At 44.1% G+C, this 11,132-nt stretch overlaps 1 protein-coding gene across 1 annotated transcript in view; it reads right to left on the bottom strand.

Annotated features, from left to right (window-relative positions):
* Window positions 1-10,903, bottom strand: part of efna3a (ephrin-A3a) — a gene marked incomplete at both ends in the record, with an annotated part of 56,600 nt that extends 45,697 nt beyond the window's left edge. Inside the window, one exon of the mRNA XM_083981724.1 lies at window positions 10,794-10,903. Within this exon, the coding sequence (XP_083837850.1) occupies window positions 10,794-10,903 (110 nt within the window). The remainder of the gene's footprint in view (window positions 1-10,793) is intronic.
* Window positions 10,904-11,132: the final 229 nt, after the last annotated feature.

Raw genomic sequence — 11,132 nt, forward strand, 5'->3', positions numbered from 1 at the left:
TATACGCCCACACTGCCTCTGCATCTCACTGTCATTTGCTGTATGAGGAATACCATATTCATTTTTCCCGAGCTTCCTCACCTCTTTGGTTCCTGCGTCGGTGACAGGTCTGTTCTTGGCCCTGTCATTGGCTGTCACCTGTGACACGAGCTTCCACGAAAGACAGCGCACATGTTTCTCTCTCGCATCATGTGGTAAATGAGCATCACCTCCTTCTCTCTTTCTCCCTTTCCTCTGGATTCCCCTCCTCTCTCTATGTGCACAACTTCCACACATACTCACACACACACACACACCTGCAGTTCCTTCTCTCTTCTCCTTGTTGCTGTAGATCCCAGTGCTGACAGGTGCTGGGAGGGATTTCAGAGTCCTGACACAGCGGCAACTCAAAAATCAGCGAGTGTGTTTGAGTATGTGCTTATCATACAGAAGGAAAGAGATATGGCATGAATAATAATAACAGAAGAGATGAAACGATAGATAGATAGATAGATAGATAGATAGATAGATAGATAGATAGATAGATAGATAGATAGATAGATAGATAGATAGATAGATAGATAGATAGATAGATAGATAGATAGATAGATAGATAGATAGATAGATAGATAGATAGATAGATAGATAGATAGATAGATATTTGTTGAAATGTTTGTTGTATCTAAACCAGCAAACAGAGCAGGTGTTGCAGGTCAGATCTCTTCCTCCAGGCTGCCTGATTTTCATAATGAGAGAAGAACAAACAAGTCACCTCTAATAAACATGTTTCAAAGAGCCAAACAAATCCTCTTGCATCATATTACACACACACACACACACACACACACCTACACACCTACACACACACAAAATTGTGAAATTGTGGGTGTTTGGTTTTCTCAGTTATTTTTCCTTTCCAGTCGTTGTGGGCATTACTGCGAATACTACTCCTGGTAATGAATGGCTGCAGTTATTTTTAAGTTTCTGCCCGTGATGCAGTTACGGATCTTCTCTCTCTCTCTCTCTCTCTCTCTTGCTCTAATACAGTACGCATGAGCACCAAAAGAAAAGGTTGAGGTCTTTAAAGATACTCCACTTCCTGACACACCATTAATATTCTCCATACACTCTTCCTCTCCTCTACATACAAACACCACCACCCCTCCCTCTCCTCCTCTTGTATCCTCACTTCCACTCCGCTCTCTGCCTTTACATCTCTGTACTGTCTTATATTGCCTTATATTCCTTCTCCTTTTTTTTTAACGCTTCCCTACCCCAGCCTCACTTTCTTCCCAGCCCCTTTATTTTTCGTTGCAACTTTTTCTACCACTTTTTTTCTCTCCCTTCCCCTTCCTCCTGGGAAGTGGCACAGAATCCCTCTAAGTGCTGCAAAAGCAAATCTATTTATCATAACCATCTATCTCTTCCTGCACATATATGCTATACTGAAAGACACAGTTACACACACAAACACAGACTGCAGAGAAAGAGAAAAATGAAGCTTCTCTCATGTGTGCTTGTACTAGAAAGACGAGTGCAGGTGCAGGGAACAAAAGGATTTCTAAATAATGATACAATATATGTGATTCACTCTCTCAATAGCAATAGAGCGATAAATTAAAGGGAGGTAAATGGGCGGTAGTGCCCACTCTCCTCCCACGCACGGCAATGCGGTTGAGCGAAGCGGTCTTCGGGGACTTCCCATTGACTCCACACAAGGTGAGAACGGAGCGGGAACAGAAGGCTGAGCGAAAACACTTCAAACGACACGGCAGGAAGACAGAGGGAGAGGGCTGCTGCTCTGCGAGGCAAATGCAACGAACAGAGAGGACACACAGGCGTGACGGAGAGGCTGACCAAAAGAGACAGAGAGGGCCAAGAAGGGGAGACAGAATCATTACTCTGCTTTCACCTCCGATCAATGAAACAAGCATGTATGCACAGGCACACACAAACACACACACATAAAACACAAACAAAGAGACATAAAAACACCTTAAATGCCACCTAATAACAACCAGAGACACACACACAGAGCGAGAGAGCACAGCAGGACATTGATATTCTATACACCCACACACAGCATGGTGAAGATCTGGGCTCATCTCTGTGTGTGTGTGAGTGAGTGAGTGTGTGTGTCTCCAAGCTTTACACACCACGCAGGTCTAGACACAATCCCATGCAGCATTATACACAGGTTGTTACCACAAGGGAAAAAAAAACATCATGCAAGCCCTTGTCAACACATACTGATCACAACAGTAACATGTCATGGTCAGAAATGTGAGCATAACTCGCTGTTGCAGTCCCGACAACCCCACACACACACAGATGGCTGCTGTACATAGCCCACGGCTACCAAAAAGCAGCTGAACCAACCAAATAAATAGCATTGCAGCAGATATCGTAGCCAGAGGAGAATTTGCAGTTTTCAACAGGGGTGGTAAAAAAATAAAAAATAAATGCAGACTTCTGACTCTGCTGTAGATTTCCTCTATAATCTGCTAATGGTAAAACATTCAAAATTTAGTGGTTACAAGCAGGGCACCACCCCTTCTCGTTTCTCCTCAAATCACCCCCCCGGCTATAACGCATGCAAATAACAGCCTTGCACTATAGGGATGTTTCACTAACCAGCAACTACACACTGATCCAAAGAGCGAGGAAGAAGGGGAGAGGAGGGGGAAGGAACACCCCCACCCCTCACCCCCCATTGATGGTGGATGCCAGAAGTGCAAGATGAGTCACGTATTGTCCATATGAATCAATGGGTGAGAACACCAGGAAGTAAAAGAAAAAATGCACGTATGAGTTGAGAGACGTGATTATGCATATGCCGTAGCTCATGTATTAACCATAACTGAATTTACACATCAAGGCAGCAAATGAATCCCAAATAGATTTTTGATGCAGACCAACACGAGACCTGATTAAATGATGAGGTTGAAGATATGGAAACATGGAGGGAAAGGAACGCGTGTGGCGCTCTGTTGTTGTAGCTACAAGGATCTGATGAGTTTTTATCAGTGTTGAGTGTTGGAGGCAGAGCATGATTTGGTGACAGCATCCCAGCTGTAAACCAGACTCCCGGTGCACACTTGTTCCTCATAAAATCAAGGGCAGGATCAAAGCTGTCAGCAGGATACTCGTATTTTTCTTCTTCCCCACTTTATGAGCTCTATGAAAATGTATTTCGTGTGTTAGCCAAAGTAGAAAATGAACCGACATATCATTATTTTCAAAAACGTATAAGCGAGGTTAGCATGTTTTTCTGTTCTGGTCAGTAAAACAAGTAGCCTATAGCTGCATGCATACTGTATGTGATTTTCTACTTCCTGTCTGTACACATTCTGGCTGCGTGTGCAGGCGAGCACCGACCAACCGCTAACAGCTAACTCAACCAGAGACTAAGAGTCAGAATCTCCCAGTCATACATTAAATACATTATCAGATTAATATTTTAGTCACCTTAATTTCACTCAGTGCTAGCAGCAGCTTGTTCTGTCAGTCTGTGAAAAAACAACGTTACCAGGCGTTAGCTCAGCAGCTAAAGGTTTGACAGAGTCAACAGGAGGAGTTTGGACGATATGTCACTTTAAACTATATTCATTAAATGTGAACTACAATAATTTGATCTGGTTTCTCAAATACAGTATAGATGAAGTTGACAGCAAGTAAAATTTCATCAGTGATAACAAAAAGGAAAATTGATAAATGTGTTATATAACTGACCTATGTCCAATATGAATTCTAATATCATATTAGCCTACTGTGATAAATTTTAAAGAGCACTCAATGCTCAGCGTGACTGTTTATTGCTCTCATTGGATGGAGCGATAAACAGACAAACCTGTTTATCGCTCAGGAAATGTGTAAAAATGTGTTATATTTCATCACTCTCTGTAGCCACCTCAACAGACCAGACTATTTTAATACCTACAAATGTAAAAAAAAAAAAAAAAAAAAAAACCTCTGAGCAGCACAGCCCTCCAGCTACCTCAGAAGAATATAACTTTCATTTTTTTTTTGCTGGTAGGTAGCTTCCCATCCAATCCACTTACATCACACTTTCAAGCTCTAAAGACTTTGCTATCATATTTGTAATAGAACAGTTTCGCTTGAAGATGTACTGATTTAAATATTCCCTCTAACAATATAAGAGGGATACATTAAGCCACTGAAGGTGGTGGCTGCTGCTGCTGAAGGGTCAAATTACTTTCAGTCATTCTGGATGCACAGAGCACTAGAGAGAGATTTCAATTTTCCTCAAATATTCTCATTACAGACACGGCGATTGCCAAAGGGTCTCAGACCTTCATATAATTACATCTTCAATAGGAAAAATCTCAATTATAACAGAATACCTAATTATTACGCAGCTCATATTTGAAATTGCCCTCGCATGAAAGGAAAACTGGAGCCGTATCATCCACTAAGCTGTGAGGACACTTTCCACTTCTCCTCACACCACTGTTGTTAAGCACCCAAGAGCATTACAGGGAAGACCTGTCACGGCTCAGGACCTGAAGGGAATGAACAGAGAACAAGATATGACAGAGCACAAACCTGTGTCCTCACTTGCTGCCTTTTTTATGAAGGGACACTGATAACTCTGAGGGCGCCAGTCAGTGCAAAAAATACCACCTCAATTGCCGTACCTCAGAAGAGGCCTTCTGCTTCAATAACAAAACAAATTATTTTGACCAACTGCTGTGGCTGCCATATCGTTTTCCAGGCCATGTAGCGTAACGAGGCCCATTTCCCGAATAATCAAACTCCAGCCAGTGACCATCCACCTATCAACAGCTTTGATCTTTTTCCTACATGGCAGCCATTTCCATCATAACCGCAATGTAATTTCCCAGTGGGTAACTGGCACTGCAGTGCAGACTCCCAGTGTAATGTACTGTGGAGCTACCATTCAGAAGTTGGAAAGCCCTCTTTGTAGAAAGAATTTGCATTCAAATCATTAAGTCTGAAATTGGTTCTACCTGTCTGGGATCAGGACTATCTCCTGTGGGTTCCCACTGCCAGTTAAGTGCAGTTTTTATAACCCTGGAGCGCAAGGAATGCAAATGGCTTTTGATGGCATTTGAAGGGGCCTAACTATGTTTTTCTTCGGACTCCTCAGAAGAAAAGTATAGCGCTCCCCCTCACCTGGGGTAGCTCATAGATGAGTCCCATGGCACCTTCCCATCACAGCCCAGGAACAGGTTATAATGGCCCACCAAACCTGCCAATTCCTCATAATAATGAAGCTGAGCAGACTTCAAGCGCTTTGGACCTCCAGAGGAGCTGGAGAGGTTAAAGAAGTAGAAACACCAAGATGGAAGACTTTATTGTGACTGAGTTACAATCAAAGTTTTAACCGTTTTCCACAGTTCATACCTCTAATGTTCAACAATGACTAAGTCTGTCCTCCAGAGGTTTTCTCTGCACCCCAAACCCACCTTTTCATTTAAGCCACGTTCAGCGCACCGTAGAGCCGGATTCAGGTTTTTAGGAAGAGCGACAACACAGTATGAACCTAAATATATTTGTGCTGTTTTCACATACATTTCTGTATGTGAGTGGAGAATTCCTTAAATACCTCAAATCCAATAAAACAAATCTTCAGCGATGCAAAATACTGGATGTTTTTTTGACTGGGTTTCCTTTAAAATGTGAAGCAGATGAGCAGCGAGACATTTTACAAAAACAAGTACTGAATATGGAAAGCAAGCTGAATCTGAAATATGCTCTTATTTTTTTTACCTTGGGGAAGAATAACTTACACATCGTTAGGTACTATAAATATATCTAAATTCTCTTTTTCTTTTGGTTTTATCTTTTGGAGGAAAAACATACATTTTGTCTAAGTCTCAGACTTCTGCAGTCACATCCTTTTCTTTTCTTTTTCTCTTGTGGTCATAACCTAGCTTGTTTAGGTCTGACAAAACACACTCAAGCATCTGTTTACTACATCTTGTGCTTAGCCTCATGTTTTTGTTTTTTTCTGAAGCCGCTATGCCAAGGCCTTGTTTAGTGCAGTCATATAGTTAAGGCCTCCACGGAGCATGAACACCCATAGCAGTGACTGACAAGCCTGTAATAATCAATTCTCAAGCATGCTGTTCAAGGCAATACTTGATCCGAGCTTCCCCGAGCTGAGCTCCCGACACTTCATGGCAGTTTACTGATACTGTGAAATCAAATTAAAAATGCATTTGGACATTGATCACCAGATGCACCCAGATTGATTGCTGCTCAGAAAGCAACCTTGTTGTGTTTTTGTTCAGCCGGGGTCCATTCACCTTCCCATGCCATATAAATATATTGATCTGCACTCCCATTCCTGGATCCATATGAACCATTAAATATTCCTTCAGTGTTTCTCCGTCCATTTATGCGACTCATAGCAGATTCCAGGGAGCTAATAATGGACAGGACACCACTTAGCAGACCAGTACGCTTTGTGACGACACTGCAGATCTGCCGCATAATGAAGCCAGGTGATGCTGTCAAGTTAAATCTCCATTAAACACTGATGCTAATCAAACTTCTGGATTTCTCAAGTCAAATAAAGAATATAAACTATCCTGTTCACAACCATGGATGTGACAGCTGGAGAGAGGGAAACCTGAAATTTAATTCTAAGACGTATAAAAGATCAATTTACCTTTTCAACCTCTGTTATTCACACATTCTCATTTAACACAATTGCAACCAGGGAAAGAAAACTACACGCTATCTAATGTTGTTTGAGGCGCTTGTGTGGGACAATGAATGTGAAAGAACAAATTGAATACCAGTGAATAAGATACATTTGTATGCAGAATCGTGGAGGCAGCCCAGAGATGAAGCTGCAGGCGGACGTCGGACATGCATGTAATCAGGTAGTAAATCCGCTTGTCTGCTGTATGCTCAGTCTGCTGCCGTGTTGCCCAAAGGCGGAGGGGCAGGTGAATGGCGGGCGCTATTGTCTCTGAGCACTGGTCCACATGAATGACCCAGCCTATGTCCACATTAGCACGGATCAACTCCTGTGCATATCATCTTCTCAGAAAACAGCAGCCACAGCACATTCGGCCAAATAACCTAACTTCCATATCCGGTGAAGCCCACGCTCTCCTCCAACCTCCCTGACTTCTGGCCAGCTCAGTCAATCTTCCTCTCACTTTCTTCCTCCTAAAGAAGCTTCACTTTCCATCAAACCTGCATGTCCTCCCTTCATCCTGTCCACCTCTTACCCACAGTTAATATCCTTTGCACTTTTGCATCCTTCTCTCAATTTCTCCCTGCATGCATCTATTTTCAGATTTCTCCAACCCCATCACTTTCTCCATCACTCACTCCCTCCTGTCTTTCTTTAGGTGCAACTGAATATCCAACTTTTTTCCCTGCACAAGTGTCAGGGTTCTCCTCTGCTCCTCGGGGAACAACCTCCGAGTCGAGCTGGGTCTGCACACACCCACATCCACCCATTTGTCAAGGTGATAATTTATTTTTGTGGCACCAGATATGGTGTGCTGAGGATTTGGGCTGTTTTTTCTTCATGTGGTCTCGGGACCTGACAGACACCATTTCACGTCCAAATCAGGGTCGTAATATGCAGCACGAGACGCAGGGAGCTGCATCCGACTGGGGATCAGCCACAAACAGTGAAAGAAGACTTTCATCTTGCTGAGCGGGCGAGGGAATGGTGATTTAGGCAGGAGATGTGTGGCACATTTTCAAACTCAATTCCCTGCTATTCCTTCCCACGCCAGCGCAGAGATTTTTGCTACGGTGTCCTGCTAAGTTATAAACATTAGAGGAGACACTGTGTGACTAAGGGAGGGAGTGGGAGAGTGAAAAAATGCGCTATTGTTTTGATCATGCTGACATGGGGTGTCCAATTATGGAGATGTGGCCTGTCTAACCACTGAGGCCAAACACCTGATGGGAAGAGGTGGCAGGAGCACGGGACGCAGCCCGTGGGTAGGCGAGGCTACCGCAGTGCACCGCTGCTCCCGCGTGCTCTCAAGATGTTCCACATCTCCCCCCTCTAATTGGCAGATGGCCTCAGATGCGAGATGATTTAATGGCCTGCGTGTGTGTTTTTTCCTGCCTCAGTCAGCCATTAGCAGGGACATCTGTAACGAGTTGGCCAGGCACACCGCTGTGAGCGGAAGCTGAGAGCAACACTTTCTAATGGGGGGGTAGTGCGGTCATGACGGACTCGGGCGGTAATCAAAGCACTCTGGGCTATTTCTTTTGGGTTTCCATAATCGAGACATCTCGTCTCAAATTGTCCGCGGCGATGGGAAAACGCTATAATGAATTGTCTGATGTTGTTTACCTCAGAGAAACTGTGAAAAGAATCAAAGAGCACAGCATTACTGTATCAGCTATGTGAGGAATCTCCCCTTGATGGTCAATACACCAGAGCAAGATATTTCTAGCTGAGCGTGATCATAAAAAGCCTTTTTCACGGCTGTGGCACAAACAGCTTTGCCACCGAGTGATCCCATTTCTTGCAGCTGTGCCGTAACCATCTGCACTGAATGCTGCGCTCAGGGGTAAAACATTAAGGCCTCAACTTGACTCTGGCCCCAAAGGCCTCTGGTTTTTTAGCGCTGTTGCAGCCTTTATTTCCTCCTGCTCCCCGATGAGCTCGTCTCAAGAAGCTGCATGAGGGAAGGAGCTGCATCTAGAACAAGTGAGGCCTTCAGCTTGTTCTCTATGCATGTAGACAGAGTGGTGGACAAGTGGCCTTGAGCCTAAGGCCTTTTAAAGCCTGATGGCCATCAGTATTCTTGCCCATAGCCTCTGAGGATTTGTCTTCTACCTGCAAACTGGGTCAATTTTTGCATTATTTTATTTTAGAGATTTGTATCTTGATGTGGAGGTTTTGCACACGCAGCCATGTAGACCCACACCTGCATTTGTCTCACTCTCCACTCCCTCTCCCTCTCTCCCCCACACACAGTTTTCTGAATTCATTAATATGAACACATATTTGTCATTTTAACACATAAATGTCACTTTAAAGCCGCCAAAATGTGCTAACACTGTAATGAATGACTACACAGAGAAGCCTTCCCCATGCTGTGAAAATCATTTTAGCACACGCAGGAAGACTAATTAAAACTGATAGATTGGACTAATACTGATTATGACATTCAAAAACCTGTGAACTTTTACAGCACTTAGATGCAGCGAAGGTCTGTTAATATACCTTTTCACTATTCATGTCACACTGACGCGATTAACTGCGCTCATAAATCTAAAATAGTTGTGAATGTGCCTGTGCCACTTACACATTAACATTAATGAGGGAGTGACAGGGCTGCAGCACCACCTTGACTGTTCCCCATCAGCTTTTACAGCAGTTTCCTCACTGTTTGACTCATGGAAACCTTCAAATATTTGAATTATCCCACAACTACATACGTTCAAATAACTTTTTTTCCCCCACACAATTTCTAATTCTAATCATCTACTGCATGTGTGTGCTCTCAGCTGAGAGCTCGGGAGGTGAACGAGGAACCCGAGCAGATGGGAGGGAGGTCGGTAATGAGATGCAGAAAAAAAGGGGAATTGAGGGGGACAGGCTGACTGGTGAGACACAGCAGAAAAATAAGAGAGAGGAGAAAATAACCAAGTATGAGATAGAGAGAGGCGATAGGAGAGACCCGAGTCTGAGGTGAATACAAATGGACAGAGGAGGAACACAGATAGGAGGAGGTGGTGGTGGAGGAGGTTTGGGGAGGAGGGGGCGGGGGCAAAGAGGGAGGTTGTGTGAGGAGAGGAGATAAAAGAATGTGAGAAAGATGGATTCACTGTTGCCTAATGAGAAGACAAAGGCGGTAGAATCCACATCGATCTCTGCCCCACAGCAAGCTGGCTTTATAGCTCACAGGTAGAGGGAGGGAGGGAGAAAGAGAGAGATAGGAGAGCCTGGGGAAGCTTACCTGAGGTAAGCAACCTTACTGTTGTAGGAGGAATCAGAGTCCAAGGATATAGGCTCAGAATGTATGTGTGTGTGTGTGTGTGTGTGTGTGTGTGTGTGTGTGTGTGTGTGTGTGTGTGTGTGTGTGTGTGTGTGTGTGTGTGTGTGTGTGTGTGTGTGTGTGTGTGTGTGTGTGTGTGTGTGTGAATACATTAATCCCTGTGTGTATGTGTGTGTAGAGCAAGCATTTTTATATAGTATATAGTGAATGTACACACACACACACACACATATACACACATACACACACATGCAGATTTATGGAAGTTTTGAGCTGTGTGTATGAATTATGCATCTGTGCTGCACAGTAAGGCAGCAGGTACTGTAGGATAATAGCCAACACAGACCTGACAGCAGCTAAATGAAAAGATGACTGCTTGCTTAAATGAGTCATTACTGTGAAGCAGTAGATGGACTAAATGTGAAGATAGAAATGAAATATTTATACAGTGAGCAGCACTCTGCACTCTGCAGGACTATGCTGGAGAGAGAGAGGGAAACACCGTGGAGAGACCGTCTCCATCTGGACGTGCACCTTTACTGTACTCCGGTGGAAGAGACCGAGGTTTAAAACGCTGAAACAGTTGTTTACCGCTGGACACAGTCTGTTAACTATCTCATGTCTCATCTTAAAACTGGAGGATTAACTGGCTCATTCTTGACATTTCATATATATATACACTCTATATATAATATCTCAGAGGCGGTTCAATGGCTTCATGCTGTGGAGGTCTGCAGAGGATGACCATGAAGTTAGCAGCACAGGTGCGCATCAAGCACCAAGTTAAATCTGTAGTGAACAGGGAACAGAGCAGTGTTAGGACCGCAGAAAGCCACTTACAGTAGGTTTGAGCTGTTCCAGTACACCGCATGCCGGTTGCTGGCTCTCGACAGGTGCAAGTTTGTAAGCGCCAGCGTGATGAGGCTGAGAGAAAACGTTGCGAGAGCCATAATCCCTCCGGTGCTCGTCCAGCGACCTGGTTCCCCCTCTCGCTCTCTCTCTTTTTTCCTTCTGCGTCCCCCGCTCCTTCCTTCCTTCCTTCCTTCTGTCCCAGGCGACGTGTGGCTCACAACATCCCAGCGGTCAGAAGAAGAAGAAAAAAAAAGACGCCTTTTCAAGTTCCCAGTTACCTTAACAACGGGTTGAATCAGGGTGACTTCTGGGTGATTACGTGTTCTT

This window comes from Trachurus trachurus, assembly GCF_905171665.1.
Source record: "Trachurus trachurus genome assembly, chromosome: 11".
Taxonomy (NCBI): Eukaryota; Metazoa; Chordata; class Actinopteri; order Carangiformes; family Carangidae; genus Trachurus; species Trachurus trachurus.